Here is a 21239-nt window from a genome sequence, read left to right as displayed (position 1 = left end):
AAGACGGTGACATTATGAGAGAAAGTGGAAGATTTAAAAAAAAATAACACTTCACTGACTGTATGAATGTAACTAGTAATACAGTCAGCTGATGTTTATGGTATGCTTGAAATAAACCCCAAGAAGGCTTTTAACCCCCGTGTTGTCCTGCGGGTCAAATTGACCAGTTTTAAAGTTTGATGATGTGGGAAAAAAAATACATTCTCACAGTGAAACTTCTGATGTCCACATTTTTAACATTTCTGGGAAATGTTTGAACATTTTTTGGTGGAAAAAAAGAAATGTTAAAAAAATGCTTCTTTAAGAACATTCACATAAAAATCAACCAAAATCCAGCGAATTCCGCTGGATTTTGGTTGATTTTTATGTGAATGTTCTGAAAGAAAATATAAGAAGTTTTACTGATATAAATGCAATCATTTTAGATATTTTAAGGATTTTTTTTGGAAGATTTTTAATACTTTTTTGAAAATATTTACAAGAAATTTTCTGCCAAATTTGGGTGATTTTTTTAAAATAAAAATTATTTTAAGGGAAACTTTTAAAGAATTATTGGAATTTTTTTTCCTGAAGTTTTTGCAAATTTTCAGAAATCTTGGGAATTTTTTTTGCTGAACATTTGGATTTTTTTTCAGACATTTGGTGCCCGTAAATGAAGAAAACAGGAGGGTTAATATCAAATCTTGAAGGAAACAGCACAACCCTAAATAGATGGAGAGAGAACTAAAACATTTTTTTACTGTATAACAATATAATGTTAAATTTATTGATATAAATATATAAAGCAAATAAAAATGATAAATTTCTATAATGTGATAATTATAAAAACATTCTTCATTTTGGATTCGACATGGACTACTAAATGCCCACAGATGTCATCAATACTGGAAGAATAGTGGCTCTATATACTACAAATATTTTTTATATTTCTCCATACTTACTGCACAGTCTGCAGTTTAGTCAGTTTAAGCCAAAAAAAAAAGCACATTTGTATAATTGCTCCATAATGTTTCTATTTGTCTTTTCAGGATTTTTTTATAGGATTTTAAACATATTTCAGAATAATAACAATCGGTAAATATCTTTAATTTTTTTTTTGTTTTTTTTTTACAACAAGCAGACTAAAATATAAATGGACAGCCTGCTACATTGAAGATATTATGACAAGATCGCTTCAGATCTGTAACACCTGTGACTTTAGGCATTTTTCAGGCATTTAGCAGAGATTTCAATGAGCTGCAGTGTTAATCATTTCAGTATTTACTCCTGATGTGACAAGTCAAAAAGCCTACTGCTAATGGAGTGTAAATGAGACGAGCTGTGGTGTCTCACCAAAATACTCCTCAGATGGAGGGTTGTCCATGTCAAACAGCATCTTCTTGGTCAGGCGTTCCAGCTCATCTTCAGGGTGAGCAACGGGAGCACTGCCCTGAAAAACAAGACAAAGAAACATTCAGCAGCTGTGATTCACGAAGCTCAACAAGGAGATGAAAAACATTTTAGCAGTTTCTTGCATTCACTTTCACCTCTCTGATGAATATTACCCGTGGTCCGTCTTGGTTCAGATGAAAAGAAAAAGTGCAGCGAATGTATTCTTTACAAAATGTGTCCAACTTCAACTTAACGCTTCAGAAAAACCTGACTTTAATAAATCAGGTTGAACCGTCTCAAGGTCAAACAAAACACATTCGCTGTAATTAACATGCAGTGGACGGTCTTCGTCTGCCTTTCTCCTCTGAGATATCTGACCCTGGCTCAGGCCCCGGTGGTGTGCAGCCCAGAAGGTTGTGCATTTCCTTCTGTGCAATACAAGTATGTGGAAAAAAAACTGTGACCCTGACTAATCCTTGTGTTTGGAAAATGATGATAGCAGGAGGAAAAGAAGAGGCAGACATTAGAAGAAAGCTGCTTTTTAAGTCTCGTACATTTGGGTGATAGGTCGGGAGATAGTTATGTAGTCGCACTCTGAGCACAAAAGGACTTTAGGTGAGAGCTGTGCTGGGGCCTAATCTGTAAAAGATTCTGGAAAGGATGACATAACTCTCTGAAGATGCCACTTCCTTCCTTTTCCTTGTGAGCCTGCCCTCCTCCTTATCATGCAGTCGCTGACATCTGCCTGCTGTGTGTCTGTATGGGGCTGACGTGTTGTGCCTGACATTTTCTGCCAATCATCCTCAGAGTCGGAGAATCCCCCTCCCTCATCCCCCGGCTCCGGTTCACGGCACAATCCCGTCACAGGTGCATGTGTCCTTTTCAGACACCCCGGAGGCCTGAACTTGACTCTTTTCGTGCTGCGCGGCCGAGCTTTTTTTTTATCTTCCAGAAATCGGTGACACTCGGATGACCTTCCCTAGATCTGGGGCCGGCTGAATCTTTATAGTAGATTTGATTTTCAATATCGCAACTCGGGCCGAGATCTGAGCTGACCTTTGAAGGGCTCCTAATTGTGACATCTGGGAGCTGGGTGAATGTTAGCCGAGGGCCTGGTTTTGTGTTAATTTATTCGCGGTTTACTGTGTCACATAAAGGAATCGGATTCGTCAATAGGAGATTTAGTGGAAAAGACATTTTTGTATTCAGAATGAAAGAGTAATTACAGAACCTGTCGTGCGATACTTCTGGTACTATTGACTCAATTTGTATGCATTTAACCCTCAGATGCATTCAGGGCTATTTTGCACCTTGTGTAATTCATTCTTTTTTTTTTAATCAGCACTCAAGTCTCTGATATTCTTCCCTATTTCTGAACTATTTGCCTTCAACAGTGTTTACGTATCAAAACATCAAAATGATAAAAGAGCTTATGAAAAATTAGCCAAGAAGTATCTAGCGTTGATAGTGACCTTAGGGATGTATTAACCTCAGTTCTTTCAATAACAGTATGATGAATGAAAATTAGAAAGGGAAATGTTTTATTTACTAGTTTACATTGTTGGAAGAAGTATTCTAATCCTTCACTGAAGTGAAACGAGGTGTAACATGTTAACACAAGTAAATGTGTGTGTTTAAAACTTCAATTAAATGTAAGTATTAAATTTTACTGTAAGTATCAGGACTACATGTATCTATTCTGCATAAAAAATACTCCCAGTCGATGTTTTGCTATAAGATATGATGCCTGTGGATTAATATTACTGCTGCATTAATGTTCAAATTGCATTTTATTGCATTGGATGTTAAAGACTGAGCTAATTTTAACAGTCTTATAACCTGCTGGATAGTTTAATCTACAGTGATGCAGCATGTTCTAAAAGATTATTAAATGTCTGTTGCACTGCTGCCCTGTAAGAACCAGGTATCTCTGAAAAGTTAGCTTTTGAATCATTCAGTTTATCAGAAAAATACAAACTGAAAACTTGATCTGGAGATATGTTGTTTTTAGAGAAGATATACGATTTGACAACTTGTCACCTGAAAAGTAACTAAGGTTGCGTGGAGCAAAAAGGATGTAGTGGAGCTGAGGAAGTATAATGAATTTGTACTTAAAAAATTTGATCAACTTGAGTAAATGTGCTTTATTAGACTCCACCATTGGCAGTTTGATGTCCTGAGAAGTGTTCCAATGCCTAAATCCAGACACACTGTTACAGAACTGATGTGTTTGGTTTATTTTCACAGGAACATGATGATGCAGCACCTGAGCTACAGGTTTAGTGCAGAAAAGCATTTTCTGGGATTTTAGAGGATTTTGACAATAACATTTCTGCAAATAAAAATGTAAACGATGCTGTTAATGATGAGGAATTAGTTTCTGTGCCAATCATGGATCAGATCATTTAAAATCAGAATTGAAACACGAACAAGAGCAATTCAGAGGGGAACATACACCCAGTTAGCAGAGAAGTTGGTACTGATGAGTGAATCTCAAAACTCAGCTGCCTTGACGCTGCTGTTAGAAATGCACAAGTAGTTTTTTGAGGAAATTTTCCTGATAGCTTTCAGGCGCTTTGGCCATGGCTGGAGACAACAAAAGGGATGTTTTGACACGTCCATCCATTCATACTCGATTATTGATTTGACTATTTTAGGTTATGTAGGTGTCACTCAAAGGCTTGCTTTCTACTTTGGAGCTAATAGGCTAAAATTAGATGCCGGCATAGATTACGTTATGCATGATTGGAATTAACAGAGATTTAGAGCCCAGAAACAGCCTGGTTCCTTAACAGCTAAAAAAATAAAGCTTAACTACTGAAAAATCTACAAGTCAAAAATATCGACAATTCTTTTGGAATTGTTTTCAATCAAGCAAGTTGTAATTATGCTTTCATGTATGCTGGTATCAGAAATGTTTCATATTGGCAAAGACAAAGTAAGAGGTAGAATCAGTTCATCAGTCATGTGCATGAGAATCACTTTAACTCTTTTAAAGCGATGAAAGATGTTTTTTACAAAATTGGGCAACATTTTTGTTGTTTTTGCTAACTTTTTGTCATGCAACACTTCAAAATGTACATTAAATTATGCTAGGAAAGCATGGCTTACAAATGATTAAAAATGTCAGAAATAAAATAATACACATATTACTGTATTGTTGTTAATTAGTATATAAAATTTCAACATCACTATGATTTTAATATAGGGCTTAATCTGCCTCTGTATGGATGAGTGTTGTAGAAAAATTACCTGTGCATTTAAGGGATACATTTCATCAATTGATCTCACTGTGAATGTGTGAGACGAAGGTACAAAAATATATGCAGTTTCAACAACACATTAAAGGTGGTAAAGCAACTGTACAGCATATTTGAAATGAGTACAGTCAATGGTCTGCGGGGTTAATTTCCGGTGACAGTGAGAAATGCTGAGCTCTGCTTACTGTTCACAATGTATCAAGGAGCATCTAAATTTTATGATGCATGACGTTTGCTGGGCCTGGATCAGGATGCAGCAGGCTGATAATGGAAGCCCAAACAGTAGGCCTCATTAACTCAACATGTTCGACGTGCAAATCTTTCTGCCACGCTGGCGAGTTCTCTAGAGAGCAGCTGGGCCTGATCTCCTGGATTCTTTGGCACCTTGTGCCTCCTCAGCCGCTCACCATCATTGGCCAGAATCATATGATGGGGGATTAGGAAGAGATAAAAGGGAACATTCCTCAGCGGTTGGGTATTCCTCTGTTGTCACCATAAATCCCTTGCCTTTTTTAAAATAATACACAATGGTCAGAGGTGGTTTGCATGGAGGAGCTGAATTCAAATACAACAACCTGCACAAAAGAAAACAAAATAAATCTGTTCAACGTTCGTATACCTCAAAGAGCAGCTCTTGTTGTCAACCTTCTGCTCATTATGCCTGTGTTGTTAGTTTCAGACAGTGAAGTAGACGATTTAACACTGTTAATCTTAGCTCCACATCAAAAGCACATTGGAGAGGGAACGAAATGCTGCTATTACCAGAAACAGACTTTTGAGTTTAAGCTTCATTTATATCTTATCCACTCTGTGACACCCCGCAGCAACGCACTGCCAGAGAGTTTAAAGCACCTTGTTAGGGAGTCTTTTGTGACAGCACGGAATAATTTTTCACTTGAATAAGAGAAAGAAATTGCTTCCCTGCATGCTTTATGATTGCTTCGCAGTTCCTGTTCAGCTTTTCAGAGACAACAATAGAAACCATACAGCAGCTATACGTGCTGCAGACATGATTTTTTCAGTTATGTCTGGCTCACTTCAGTAAATTGTTTGCCTACGCCCTCAGGACACTCAGCCGCAGTTTCATTGAAGTTAGTGCTTAAATTTAGTGGTGACTGGGTTAAAAGCTGCACCTATTTTCCACTGTTTTCCCATATAAGGGGCTTAGAGTTTCAGGTCATCTGCTGCCTGGGAATTTTTTCTTTTTTCCATCAGCTGTAATACCCCTGAAAGACATCCTGATGGACCATCAACTGCCTTTCCACTTGACAAATGATTTTGAGAGAGTTGTTAAATGCCAGACCACTTAAAATCAAAAACAACAATAAAATCAGCAAGTGACCAGTGTTGCGTGCCGCCTGATCCAGCATGACAGACTCTGGGAGCTGATCACTGCCCGACTGCCACATCTACGAATAAAGCTGTGTGTGCCACCCACTGTGGAATTGGCATTGTGTCAGAACTGATTAAGTGAGGAGTGGGGTGGGCGGGGTGGGGTGAGGGTTCGGGGGGCTCATGACATGCTCTCACCTGATGCCCTGACAGCATCGTGTCCCGCTAAGAACCAAACCTCAGGCTCTGTCTTTCCTGCTTCCACTGCAGTGATAGAGAGTGAATGGGAGAGACAACTGTTCCCAGGGCATCAGATCTGCACTTTTGTTAGTGGAGGTGGAACAAAGGAGCGCAGGAGAACAGGAACCTGCAGCTATTTAGATATCATCACCTCCTATGGTTCAGAACGACGGGAATGTACAGATCTGTACGATAAAACACGGCACAGCACGTCAGCTCTGCCTGTCACATTAATGATGCAGCATGGTTAAAGTTATACATGTGTTTTAATGTGAGGAAGATGTGGATACTCTATTGATCCGATCCGACTGGTGTCTAAACTCAGACATACAGTTGACCAGTATTAACATACAGTAAGCTCTTGGTATTTTTGCACAACTTATTATTTATAGAGTTTGAATAACAAGGAAACATGCATAGCTTTGTGAATAATAGTATTCCTAACTCAGATTTCTCTGTAGATTGGCACAAGATGGTATGAAAAAAAAAGTCTGTTCAGCTTTTGTAAAAAATGTAAGCATTTAATTACTTTAAACGACTGACTTTGGCTGACGTGATATGGCCATAATTGCAGCTTTTTCTGGGAGTTTCGCATCTTTTCAAGCCATGTTGGATGCAAGCTTTTGCAGGCATAGTTCTGATTTTCTGACATGAACGCAACTGGCAACCTCTCTGCCTGAAAATTACATCCTTTGATGAAGTGACAAAAAACTGCAGTTCCTCAAATGTCCACTTGAGGCCCCTCTGAAGGCAGGTCAATCTCTATAGAACCCCCATGTTAAAATGTCCAACTTTACAGCGGAAGTAACCCTTTTTACAATCTGGCACAAAAAACGGTGTGGGGCTATATAGTGAAATTTACAGTTCAATACAACTGAACGGGGGATGGATTTGCATATAACTCACATAATTCATTTCTATTAAAGCTTGAAGTTATGCAGAAATACGGGCATGGCCCCTTTGAACGACGGGTGAGTATCATTATAGGAGTTCATGACCCAGAGATGTTTGTATGGCTCGCCACAGCTCCAGTCACACTCCACATCTTTGCTCTTTTTGGGATTAGCCAGGAGTTAGCAGGACAGTTAAGATGGCGACAGGTGGAGCCACCACACTGAGCTTCAAAGCAATGTCCGTAACAACGTCATCCATCTTTAAATACAATCAGTGTTACAAAGTAGGCAACCAGAATTTTGGGAGGGGGCAGGATATGTCTTTTCTCCTTTAAGTGGCGAGTCTTTCAATGAGAACATTCCTGTCTGAGCCTCCTTCTTTGTATATTGGGGGACAAACACAATACTCAGTGTAGGAAAAGCCTATGACAGAACAGGTGTTGAATAAAATGTAACATCCAGTGGGAGTCTGAATATCATCTACACACGTGGACAAAATTGTTGGTACCCCTCAGTTAAAGAAGGAAAAACCCACAATTCTCACTGAAATCACTTGAAACTCACAAAAGTAACAATAAATAAAAATTTATTGAAAATTAAATAATCAAAATCAGCCATCACTTTTGAATTGTTGATTAACATAATTATTTAAAAAAACAAACTAATGAAATAGGGCTGGACAAAAATGATGGTACCCATAACTTAATATTTTGTTGCACAACCTTTTGAGGCAATCACTGCAATTAAACGATTTCTGTATTTGTCAATGAGCGTTCTGCAGCTGTCAACAGGTATTTTGGCCCACTCCTCATGAGCAAACAGCTCCAGTTGTCTCAGGTTTGATGGGTGTCTTCTCCAAATGGCATGTTTCAGCTCCTTCCACATATGTTCAATGGGATTCAGATCTGGGCTCATAGAAGGCCACTTTAGAATAGTCCAACGCTTTTCTCTCAGCCATTCTTGGGTGTTTTTGGCTGTGTGTTTTGGATCGTTGTCCTGTTGGAAGACCCATGACCTGCGACTGAGACCAAGCTTTCTGACACTAGGCAGCACATTTCTCTCCAGAATGCCTTGATAGTCTTCAGATTTCATCGGACCTTGCACACTTTCAAGACACCCTGTGCCAGATGCAGCAAAGCAGCCCCAAAACATTACTGAGCCTCCTCCATGTTTCACCGTAGGGACAGTGTTCTTTTCTTCGTATGCTTGGTTTTTGAGTCGATGAACATAGAGTTGATGTGCCTTACCAAAAAGCTCCAGTTTGGTCTCATCTGTCCAAAGGACATTCTCCCAGAAGCTTTGTGGCTTGTCAACATGCATTTTTGCAAATTCCAGTCTGGCTTTTTTATGAGTTTTTTTCAGCAGTGGTGTCCTCCTTGGTCGTCTCCCATGAAGTCCACTTTGGCTCAAACGACGACGAATGGTGCGATCTGACACTGATGTACCTTGGCCTTGGAGTTCACCTTTAATTTCTTTGGAGGTTGCTCTGGGCTCTTTGGATACAATTCGAACGATCCGTCTCTTCAATTTGTCATCAATTTTCCTCTTGCGGCCACGTCCAGGGAGGTTGGCTACTGTCCCGTGGGTCTTGAACTTCTGAATAATATGAGCCACTGTTGTCACAGGAACTTCAAGCTGTTTAGAGATGGTCTTATAGCCTTTACCTTTAAGATGTTTGTCTATCATTTTTTTTCGGATGTCCTGGGACAATTCTCTCCTTCGCTTTCTGTTGTCCATGTTCAGTGTGGTACACACCTTTTCACCAAACAGCAGGGTGACTACTTGTCTCCCTTTAAATAGGCAGACTGACTGATTATGAGTTTGGAAACACCTGTGATGTCAATTAAATGACACACCTGAGTTAATCATGTCACTCTGGTCAAATAGTTTTCAATCTTTTATAGAGGTACCATCATTTTTGTCCAGGCCTGTTTCATTAGTTTGTTTTTTTTAATAATTATGTTAATCAACAATTCAAAAGTAATGGCTGTTTTTGATTATTTAATTTTCAATAAATTTTTATTTATTGTTACTTTTGTGAGTTTCAAGTGATTTCAGTGAGAATTGTGGGTTTTTCCTTCTTTAACTGAGGGGTACCAACAATTTTGTCCACGTGTGTAAATATCACAAAAGTTGAAGCCAACTAATTAGCTTTCACGTAGCTAACTACTTTCTGATTTCTGAGCAGAATATAGAATACAGACTTAATGACAGTGAGTCCTTGAAAAAGTTGAACATTAAGACCAAGAACGTAACCAACACTACATGAGATTGTTGACATTTATACAATGATGTCACTATATGATTAAAAAAAATCTTACTCTTGCTCGTTGGAACCAGGGATATTAGTAGTTTAAGCTAATTATACATATTTTCATATTGTACAAAACCACGAGTAAACTACCAAGAAGGAACATGGGACAGATGATCGCTTATAGCTGGTATAGCTGTATTTTGATCTAGGAAATGAAAATTAGGTTGCATCTAGCTTGTGTCAGAATAAACTGACATATAACTACCCAACTACAGCCAATACAGCAGTGACAGTGCTTTCACTAAATTTTGTTAAAGGCAAACACTTCATACAGTGAATGGAATATATTAAACCTGTCCTGGGGTACAAAATGACCACATCCAAACTGGAGTGTTTTCTTATCTTTAGATGAATCGACTAGTCTAAATCTGAATTTCTATTCAATCAACAGGGACTAGTTGCTGGGAATATCCCTATTAGTGATCCAAAAGCATGTTACCCTCCTAAAAATGCAAAAAAAAAATATATACAGAATAGCTACACTATCCTTACAGTTTACATTTCCTTATACACAAAGTGCGGTGAATTCAAATGTCAGTGAACTTTTGAGGAATCACAAGTTGTATCCTCATATTTAGGCCAGTGCTTTTTTTGTGCCTGCACAGTCCAAACAGCAACGTGCAAAGACAATGAGACTGAGAGGCGCTGCATAAACAGCACAAACCACTGAGCTGAAAGTGATAACCAGGAGGGGGGGAAAGTACAAGCACTGTAGGAAGAAAGACAACGGCTAAACAACACTAATCTGTGTCTCTAAACCTGCAGTCATCTATCAGCTCCTGTTCTACTTACTGTAAATGCAACACTCCACCTTAAACCGAAAGCAATTGTCTCACCTTTAACAATAGCTTTCCTGCACCATCAGCACAAACTGAAGAAAGACATAATCACTCACAGACATATTTATCCACAGATTAAATGATGATGGACTTTACAATGCAAAATGCTCTTTAGTGTCAATGGAGCTTCAGCTTTAACTCTGGCTTTTAGAAGAGGAGCTTTAGTCAGCTCACAATCTGACATCCTGGCTTTTTGTTTCCTAAATCACAATGGTATTAACTGAAATGGACATTGAGCCTTTAGGAGGTGAATGGCTTATTAAAATAATAGTAATAATAAACACAACAACGGCAAATGGACATTAGTTAGGGTTCATGAGGGATTGAATTTATTTTTATTGGATTGGTAATATCTAAAAATAAGCATTTGTTGCCACAACACTAAACGAGTGATTATAGCAGCTTAGGCGACTCCGTTTTACCGAAACAATGGACGGATTGGTGGATCAGTCACACTATCCTTTCAGGGAGTTAGCATGTGTTTGCGTGTGTGTCGAGGGGTTTTCAGCATGTCGTGTGTCTAGAATCATACATAAACACTTGAAGATGCTGTGTATTAAATGCACTCCATTAATAGTGGAGTTTTTTTTTTAAATTCCAGACTGCAGAGATGCATTTTCACAGCTGGATTTTTTTTAAAAGCCAGACATTGTTTGTGTTGTGGTGACACAGCAGTGCACTTCAAAGAAACCTTTGGGAGCACCTCATTACTGAGATTCATTCCTATGACTGACCAGGCTGACTTGATCGGACGTAGACGCCACTCTCAGCAGTATAAGGACGCAGCAGGTATTCTGCTTCAAATAAAGCTGACAAAAATAACATTAGTGCTGAAAGTTGCTCTGTCATTTTTCTAGCAGCCGCGTGATTAGTTTAAGAATTTGCCACGTACGTGAAAGGAATCACATGTTCTCGGCTTTATGTAATCCAGTTGATGAATTTGCTGCTTACGATGTTAAACAGGTTATGAGTAATCTGTAATGCATTACACTCTGAGAGGAAGCATCACGGCGCCGCAAATTAAGCTCAAGGCCACCTTCTGAGGAGGCACAGATAAAGTATACATTCTCTCCAAACAAAATAGGTCATGCTGTTTCAGCTCCAATTAAATGCAGAGGAAAAAAATAACAGTCAACTGTAGAGCAGCTGTGTGCAGAGCAGCCGACGATAATTAAAAATTAACCAGCTCCATAATTGACATTTTCCGCAGCCATTCAAATCTTTGCTGTAAACTGAATTCACATTATGGGATGCATTTCAGCGTTCGCAGACATGTAATGTATGTAGAGGGGCCTTTCAATGTTTGTAAGATTGTGCGTGTGTAAAAAGTAGGTCATCTGTTCGGAACTGACACATCCCCCTGCAAACAGATATTTGAAAATCTGAGAGTGTAGAGAGGGGTGCCACAAGCAATCTGAGGGAAAAAAAACAACAACAACAACAACAAATGACTGCACAAATTGTTGGGACGGAGATAAAACTTATTTGGCGTCTCTTTGTATACTATTACAATCCTGTGAGTGTAGCAAACACCATATTAAAGAGGATGCAGGTTTCCCTGGGTTTGGGTGAGAGCTCAAAGTATTCTTCCTACCGTTTCCTCATGTGGTAGCCTGGATCTATATTTAAACACATGCGGTGGACATAATGAAGATTCACACAGGTTGTCCCTTCAAATCGATGTACTGGCAACCTGCACTTCCTTTTTGTAATACACAGTGCTGCTGCTCTCCTGTGTAATTTCACCACCCAAGCAAACCATGATATATCCTTCTGCTTTCCACCTAAACAACTACATGGTTTATGTGAATGACACCCTGAGAGATAGCTCCTGACCAAACGATACCGCTGCAGCCAACAAAACACAAAGGCCCCGATCTGCACAGGGATGCTTCCCTTGATGGGAAAAAAATGTTTCGAAAGTGCACACGTTTCACGAACTCCGATCCAGGGGCGGATTCATTTTGTGGACAGAAGAGGATGTGAAGAAGGGCAGAGAGGAATCTAGATTCAGCAACGATCCAAAAAAAAAAAAGACTGAGAAAACTTGTTTGTGTGCAGAGATGTGTGGACACTGATAGAGATCATGTCCAGGAGGAGCCAGCAGGGGCCACTGTTTATGCAGGTGATTGAACCAAGCTGACACTTTGCCTTCCTGTGAATTATACTTACAGGGAAAAAGGCTTCGATCAATACAGTAGCACAGCCGACCAGTGTCAGACAGTTCATCAGTGCTTTTTTCATTAACCAAAGTTGGCTAATTAAATCAATCCTTTTACATAACTCTTTAAAAACAGAGGTTTAAATACTTTTTTTATGTTTAAGCACACTGTGGAAATGCAGCCACTGTCATATCAGCTGGAGGTCACCCAGCATGAAACGGTATCTGGACAGTAGAGGTAAAACAAAAGCTGGTTAAACCCTCAACTCTGCTTCTCTATCAAACACACACAAGTGCTGGAATGCCTGAAAGATGGATCGACAAACTCCCACTAACTACAATAATTAATCTTAAATTAAATGTAATCTTTGTGGGCTTTTTTTAAGAAGAGCACTCCCAGAAAAATAACAGAATGATCAAACTAACAGATGTGAAATACATGTGATTAAATCTCACAAAAAGCATCAATAGTTGGCAAACAGATGATAAAATCCGCATATCAATATGAAAACTGTCTAAACATTTTACTGCTGTTCCAACAAAGATCACCAGTGACTACAAATTAACATACAGTAGCATTAGTTCATGTACTAAAATACTCATCAATTAATTGTGTAGCTGGTTCCAATCTTGTGTTTTGAGTGTGTCTGGCTTTAAATTATGTCTTTAAAAAAATCAATACTTCAGGCTATGGCAGTATTTCCGCCTCTGTCTTTTCTGATCAGGTGAGTCCTTGTCTGAGCCTGAATCAGTTTTCAACTCTCAAACCAGTTGGCAAATTCTAAAATTTTTAAATTTCTAAAAATGTCATCACTCCTCAGAGGCAAAAACTGGAAAAGCAAAAAGAATCACTGGATTTTAAACTTTTTGGTGGTGATACGTGATGCATGCTCACCAAAGCTACTCCAAAAATTCAAAATGACTTTGTTGCATTTCACATTTTAAAAATCGCTGTAAATAAACTGTTTTCACCAGATCCTGAAAAAAAGAAAAAAAAAAGTTCTGCACTCCTAAGCACATGCCATAAATGACTCAGTTTTGACCAACAGACACATTACAAAAATTCTGGAACTCTCGGTTGAACTGTAGGCAGTGTTTTAACAGAGCAAGAGCAGAAACAAATTTTTAAAAAAAATGTAAGTTGGAAAATATCTAAAGTACATTGAGCTGCTACATTTTTCCAGCGTTGGCAACATCAGTGTGAACTTGGAAAATTTAACATGTTGGTTCCAGGTTTTTTGCTTTTTTTTTTTTTTTTTTTTTTTTTGCTTTTTTGCACTTTAAAAAAAACATTCTAAGAAATCCAGTTCTGATGTTTTGTTTTTTGTAATGATTTATGGCATGACTTTGTCTTACAGCACATAAAGACATTTTGAGTTATCACTACTTGTGACCACACTTGTACTGTTTCCATAAAGGTGCAGGACTTTGAAATATGAGCCCGCAGTGAGTAAAAATGTGACAGCAGCAAGAAATGTCCAGAAAATGTATGGGGCTCAGGGTGTCAAATCTTGAATCTGTTGCAGCCTCTCTGATTCCACTGTTGCATCCAGAGATTTCGCCTCACTTTTGACTCCCCAACATTCATGGTGGAGATTTACAAAGCCTCAGTTTTTAAAATGAGCAGCACAGTAAAGTGGTGTGCATACAGGTCGCGAACTGTGAAAGTCCCTTGGAGATGACTTACAAATGAACTTTGTAAAAAATAAACTTAAGGGCTCGTAACCACTTACTTTGTGGTCTTTCACTAGTCTGGGGACTGTCTTCAGTTACGATGTCAAATGTCTTTCTGTCTGCCTTTTAGCTTCACAACGAAGGGTAGGTTTGTTTTAAGACTCACAAAGAACAAGTAGGTTGTGGGTTGATGTCAGAGGGGCTGCGTAAATGTTATTTCAAAATATGAACACTTAAAGTTGAAGAACAATCTTAGTATTGTACAACACATCTGCATTTCTTCACTACAGGCCAGCAAGGAAAGCCTGAAAACAAGAAAATGAACTGCTCAGACATTTTGGATTGCCGGGGCTCACTGAACTGCAATGACAGGTATTGATCCAGCCAGTTATTTACCAGCCGTGCTCTTCGTCTCAGAGGGGGCATGAGGAGAACAGGATGGCAGGGCCTATTATTTATGAGCGGTTATGTGACAAACACTTCTGATCTACTGGGGCTTATGGCTCGCCGAAAGAACCAGCCAATCAAAAACAACCAAAAAGGAACTGGAGAGAAAGAAAAGCAACTTCCAAATGAGATCAACAAGTTAATGCACAAAATTCATCTCATTTAATCAAAGTGCTGACCCTCAATCTACTCAGTTTCATAGTTTCATCTGTGTATGAGTCCACATTGTGTAACACACTTGGTCTTAAAGCCAGGAATCAGGATTAAGGTATTTCCAAGAAATTCTTGCAAAAAAAAAAATCTCCAGCAATTTCACAGGAAAAATACCTGTGGGGAACTGGGATTTCCAATTTGAGTCCAACACAACTAAAGTTTCAAGTTCCTGATAGCTACTGGAGATAAATATTCCCAGGAACAATATTTCCACAGCTGCAGGATTCCGTTAAATCAGTTACTACATATCAGTTGTAATGTGAGATGTGAGCCAAGACATTTGAGACAGTGTGGCCTATTTTTATTTAAAAAAAAAAAAAAAAAAAAACCTTTTATACTTTTTTCAGATCTCTAAAATAACCTGACATGAATTTAGATTTCCAATAAGACACACAGTAATATGATAAGCAAATAAACTGCTGAACCTACAGCTCTAAGGTCTGTAGGTTGAGCAGGATGAGGGTTAAAGATCCTAAATCCTGTGTTGTTGCTTGTGGTTATATTTACGATGGAGATTTGTTTAAGCTCAGGGAATCTGTTTTAAACCTGGAAGCAGATACTGAAAGGAAGCTGTCTGATGTGTTGGCATGAGAAAATGAAACATAAGTAGATCCACTTTGAATCAGCGACCTGAAGGATCAGACCCAGAGGACTGACCTTTAGTCTATGAAGCACTTAGTAACCAGATCCAGTATGGACCACCAACCATCCAACAGCACGGCCGGAGGCACAGCAGTAATTATACACAGTAGCTTGTATATGTGTGAAGCTGGAGGAGTTCAACTGATCCCTGCCACACCGTCTGACCTGCAGTAGAGGTGTAATGACTTCTGATGATACAACAGACCAGAATGTGAGCTGCATGGTTACAAGGCATCAGTCAACTGATATGAGGCAATAGATTTAATATTCCAAACTGACATGAGCTTCAAGGGTGAGAGGATTAACTGCCTCATGTGGCCTTTTCTGTAGTATGTGACAAGGTCTCTGCACAGACTATTCAAATCACTTCAACTGTTTCTAACATTATTAATTACAATGGGCTTGGCGACACACTATGTGAGGTATCTGCTGTGTAAATGTGTGTAAATAAACACAATATATATGCTTTAAGTTGCAAACAACTTCTTCAAAAAAAAAATTGAGGGACTTTGCACTTCACAGATTTACTTCACTGACCCCCAGATTTCCTCCCAGCAAACTACTGATATCTGGAAAGTTTTGAGAACACCGTCGTAATACCAACAGCAAACTGTCATGTGCCCTTCTACCTGATGTCTGTAGCAGCTTTAAGATGAAAAAAAACACACTGATAATGTTCAGATGTATAGTGGGGTTGTACTTACTGGCTTTACAGGAGGAGTTAACTTGAAAATACCTATTTTCTACATGAAAATAGAGCTCACCTCTTACCAACTGGCTTAAATCACAGTTCTTAACACTAGAACTGCCGACATTTAAATATTACAGCATCTTGTAGAGCTGCCAAGGGGTCATTTTTACCTCCTGCTGCAACAGGACTGACAAAGATGTCATTTAATGAAGTTTCAGGTGTTCATTTTTATGTTTTTTTTTTTAAAAAATAATGATTTGGCGTCTATCAATTTTACAATTTCTTGAAGTTATTTCATTAGAGGTCAAGATGGTCAAATATATTTTAAAGTCAGACACATTTAAATAATTGAATTAATGTAGAAAAAGAGCATGCATTAAAAGTCCAAAAATAATTTTAGGGTATTAACCTGTTGGTTTAGTTCTGCCTCAGAAGCAGAGTGCTATTACTACTAGAGTTGCTTCAGGATTTTTAATATGCGTTCAAATGGAACAAGTCTAATAGCCCACATTTTAAGATACAGATGTGTCAGGGTCAGAACAGATCCACCTTCATCCCTCCTTGAAATTAAGACTCCTATAAACTCAGTTCCACCTCACCAGATTGTAGTTGCTGCTCATCTCCTCAGCCCTGGACCCCCTACCGGTTCAGATTAGGTTCCCACACTCTGGACTTTCTGCTCGACTCAGCTATGGTTTTATCTCTTCTGTACAACCAGCAACCAGCCCGGTTCCTCAGCATTCAGCCACTCACTCTCCCCTGGCTCGATATCCCATCTCTTAAAGCCAGCAATAAATATTTATCATTTATCTCATTCAGCTCTCCTCGTCTCTCTATGTAGTTATCTAGTCTATCAAATCTAGCTGCCTGTAGATTAAAATATGATAGACTGCTTATCAATAGACATCAAACAACAGCTGTTGATATGTTCACAGGTGTGGTTTAACTGGTGAGCACAGCATTATTCAGTGGTTCCTATTAGGGCTGAAATGACCCCCTTTGCAGTTCAAGGTTTGAATGATGGGTTTGTTTTTCTTCTGTTGATCTGACAAACTCCATAATTAAAATGATAATTAATCAATCCATTTAAAGAAAATCATGAACTGAGAGATCCAGGATTTGATTTACATGCATTTGAAAATACCAGGAGATAGAAATTGATGCCCTGGTGATTACAGCGTAAAATATCAGTTTGTGCTCGAGTCAGTGCAACATGACTGGCTGGATGTTTCCTGGACTGACTGTTGCAAAGATGATTGACTTCATATGGAGAGGGTTGGATGTGTGTCATACACACTGCCATCTTTGGTGGCACAGAATCCATGTCGAGATTTGTACTCCGTATTCTGTAAGTAGCAAGTCTCTATCTTATAATTTCTTTAAGTGATTAAGTAGATAAAGTTTCATGTTTATATTAAGGTGTAGCATAGCAGTGAAATGCGCTCTCTAACATAATTAACTATTCTTGAAAAATACAACAATTGAGCAATGTTTAGAAAGTCCTTAAAAAGGGGATATCAAGAGGAGTCTGTTCCTCCCACAGCCAAAACGAATGAATTTATCCCCAAAGGCTGTTGACGTAGATGTTTTCTCCCTATTTAAGTAACACCAATCGGCCTGGAGACTACAGCTTAAAAAAAGAACATCAGAACGCCTCAATGATAAGTACAGGGCTATTCTCTGGTCTACTGGTGATGCCAATATAAAGGAAAAAGTCTATGTGCCAGCACAGGCAGGGAGGATACAATCTTCAAAATTTCAAAACTATTGGATGTACAAATGTTTAATAATGATGAAAAAGGATTGGATGCATCAAGAAAACACACAAGGCGTTTCTGTGAACGATGAATGACCTCACTGTTTCCATTTGAAAAAGTTATGAGGGTTTTTTGTGTCATTAACACATGAACAGTAAACAACAAAAACTTGGATGTTATTAAATAATGACCAAACTAAAGCTACCAGTCCACTCTGAGTGAATAATTATGAGAGAATATTATTCGTGCTTTTATGTATAATGGTGCTTTGAACAGGATGAGAAGAAACAAAGAAACTGCTGAGAGGGCAGAGTGGCTCACAGGTGTAATTGGAGGATTCAGACTTAAATATGAGTGGGTGTGCTTTTTCAAAATCACAACTCATTTTGTTTTTTAATTGTGCTGTCAAGACAATATCACTAAGAAACCAAATGTAAAATGTTCTAATTATACTTTTAGGTTCATTACCTACAAACACACACACACACACACACACACACACACACACACACACACACACACACACACACACACACACACACACACACACACACACACACACACACACACACACACACACACACACACACATTTGCACATTCAGAAGCTTTTTTGAGTGGAATCATTTTGCTGAAAGCTCCACTTTACATTAATATGGATCAAATTGCTACACAGAAATAGATTTCATGATTATGTCCTTTAAGCGTGGTGGCTTTTGAATGGCAAATAAATAAATGTGTCGGACTATACATACTGTGAGAATTAAGGCTGCTTTATCTTAAGCAATGTTAACACTTTATGGTTTAGTAAAAATAGAAGGCAGCTGTAAGGAATTCTAAAGAACTATTTATTTCTTTTTCATGTAGCCAGAGGGAAACTCTGTGGATAAGACTGGAGAAAAACACACATACACTATATATGTGGATGAGCTTTCAATGTTCCGGCTCAACAGGGCTGTGAAGGAAATGAAAATAGACCCTTCTGATCATCTCTGATCTGACCTGAAACAATCTGCTTTTTCAATAATGCTACTTGATAATGATAATTTTCAAGACAATAAAAAACACAAGACTATTTGTCAATATGTAGCTGATGTAGAACAAAGTGCAATTTGTTTCAAGATGCATCTGTAGACAGGAGAGATCACAGGGTTGCAGATAACGTCTTCATCTTGTCTGAGCCTTGGGCTCTCACTTTGTAGTTACACATGGTAACCCCGCACCAGGCGCAGAATCCTGTCTCATAATCTATAGCAGAGCTGGTAACCTTGCACTCTGTCTGCTTGCTTTTTAAAGACCTGAACATGGTTCTCAAATTTGGGGTAGTTGAGGTCAACCACCTGAGGAGACAACATTACATATGATATAAACACAGCATGTGTTCACACCTGAACACCTTTTCATGCATAAATGCAAGCACCTCTGTGTACATGTAACCCAGTCTACTACAAAATACATCCCTGTACAGCTCAACTGCAACAACAAATGTAATCACAACCTGATTTTACTTTCTATAAACATAACAAGATGAGTTGGTAATCAATAACAACAGTTATCATTCTAGTTTTTTATGGTCACGTTTAGGCACATGAAACCACAATTCCATTTAGTGTAAGATTCAGATTCTGCAAAATTTCTACTTTTGAAATGTTACAAATCAGGATTATTTCCATTTACTGCTTTTGGAGGAATAAATTATGCTGAATGTGTTGTCAGAAAGTGGTGCTACAGGCTACATTATGTATGGCTGTACATAAGCAGAAAACAAAACCAGCTGAGAAAAAAACAATTTAATTTTGACCATCTATAAGAGAAAAATTGGGGAAGCCTTTAGATATTGTTTGTAATTGGGAAAGTCTTCATTAATCTTTGATATCAGTTGGTACCAGCCATGTTTCAAAGACATTTAAAAAAGCAGATCTAGCTGATCAGTCATGTGAGTAAAATGTTAAATGTATGCAACAAAAAGTGTTTCCATCAATCATTATTTTTGATCATGAAGTTTTTGTTTTTTAAAAAGCTGAAAAACAAACATTTTTCACAGAATTGGGGGTGTTTTTTCGAATTATGTCTTTTTCATTAACCTTTTCAAATGCAAGACTTAAAAATGCATAAAAAAGAGTCATGGATACACTCTGATTTAGAATGTTTGTGTTTGTGCAAAATTGTAAACTATACTTTCAAATGATTTCTCCTTGAAGAAAATGAGTGCTTAAGTTTTCTAACAGTAACAGACGAAAAACACGGTCAATGCAATATCATTAGTCTTTGTGGGGTCCCTCAGGGGTCTATCCTAGGTCCTCTTTTAGTCTTTATTTGCATGTAATATGTGCAGTGTCTTCCACACACATACCACCTTCCCTTTTTTTGTTAAGCTATTTAACACAGTATGGTCCTACAGATGTGTCTTGTATTATGCGTAAATGTCCTAAAATCAAGAAATAGAAATCTAAAACCACGGTGCTGTTTTTAAATCTGACTTCTTTTTTTCCCCCACAAATTCCCTACTTAAAAATAATAATAGCAAAAACACAAGGGTATCACATCTGAGAGCTTTATCCAATAACATTGAACAAAAAGCTCACAATAACATCAGATTTGTGAGTGTTTTTGCTAACTAAAGCAGTCTTGTTTCATTTGAGTTTGTGTGTGTTGTTTAATTGCTTAATCTATTCAACTACTACTGTTTAATTATTTTATTAAATATTATATTGTGGACTATGTTTACTTTTTGTGCCTTGAGTAATTTATGTTTTTCAAAACCTGATTCAAAATGTTTGACAATCCACAGACAAAAACCTTTTCATCTGCACACAAATTCAGAAGCATGTTGCACTTTCCATCACGATAATTGTTCAATTAGCCTTAAAAGAATTAACTGGAGTTTGTGCTACATTCTGAGACTTGTTAAGCCAAAATATATTTTAAAAAAATCCTGAATTACCTTCAAAATACAGAATAACAAAGTCGTTGTACTGTTAAAGAAAATAAGACAGTGAATTGCTTTAAGTGAGGTGTGATTTTAGTTTTCATTTAGCAAACGTAGTTTTAAGTAATTATTAACGTTTCACACCACATGATTAAAATGGTTCTTTGGACTCCTCCTGATGGCACCATATGCTAATGTTGTTGTGCAGGTCAAAAGGCAAAGCGGCCAGAACTGGAAGGCAGAAAAATGTCAAGTTATTTAAACGAGTTTGACAGTTGAAACCATCATTGACCTTCGAGGGGGCTTTAACTGGCTGCAGGGATTGAGCAATTCAAAATAATCCTCCCCTGTCAAACGCCACTCAAGCTCAGCAATAACGCAAGTCATCATCCAGCTTAGCTTTTCTCCAATTTCGGCAAAGATGGGAAAGACTCGTGGAAATTGGTATGTTAACCGGCAGCCATGAAATCTGTTAAT

The 21239-nt window shown here is 38.2% G+C and overlaps 1 protein-coding gene across 4 annotated transcripts in view; it reads right to left on the bottom strand.

The window, feature by feature from the left end:
• The window catches only part of lpp (LIM domain containing preferred translocation partner in lipoma), a 212197-nt gene that overhangs the window by 44810 nt on the left and 146148 nt on the right, over positions 1-21239 (bottom strand). For all 4 annotated transcript variants that reach the window (XM_022199643.2, XM_051947252.1, XM_051947253.1 and 1 more), the window contains one exon: positions 1333-1429. In XM_022199643.2, the coding sequence (XP_022055335.2) occupies positions 1333-1429 (97 nt within the window). The remainder of the gene's footprint in view (positions 1-1332; positions 1430-21239) is intronic.

This window comes from Acanthochromis polyacanthus, chromosome 4, assembly GCF_021347895.1.
Source record: "Acanthochromis polyacanthus isolate Apoly-LR-REF ecotype Palm Island chromosome 4, KAUST_Apoly_ChrSc, whole genome shotgun sequence".
NCBI lineage: Eukaryota > Metazoa > Chordata > Actinopteri > Pomacentridae > Acanthochromis > Acanthochromis polyacanthus.
This window is presented reverse-complemented; position numbering and strand designations above follow the sequence as displayed.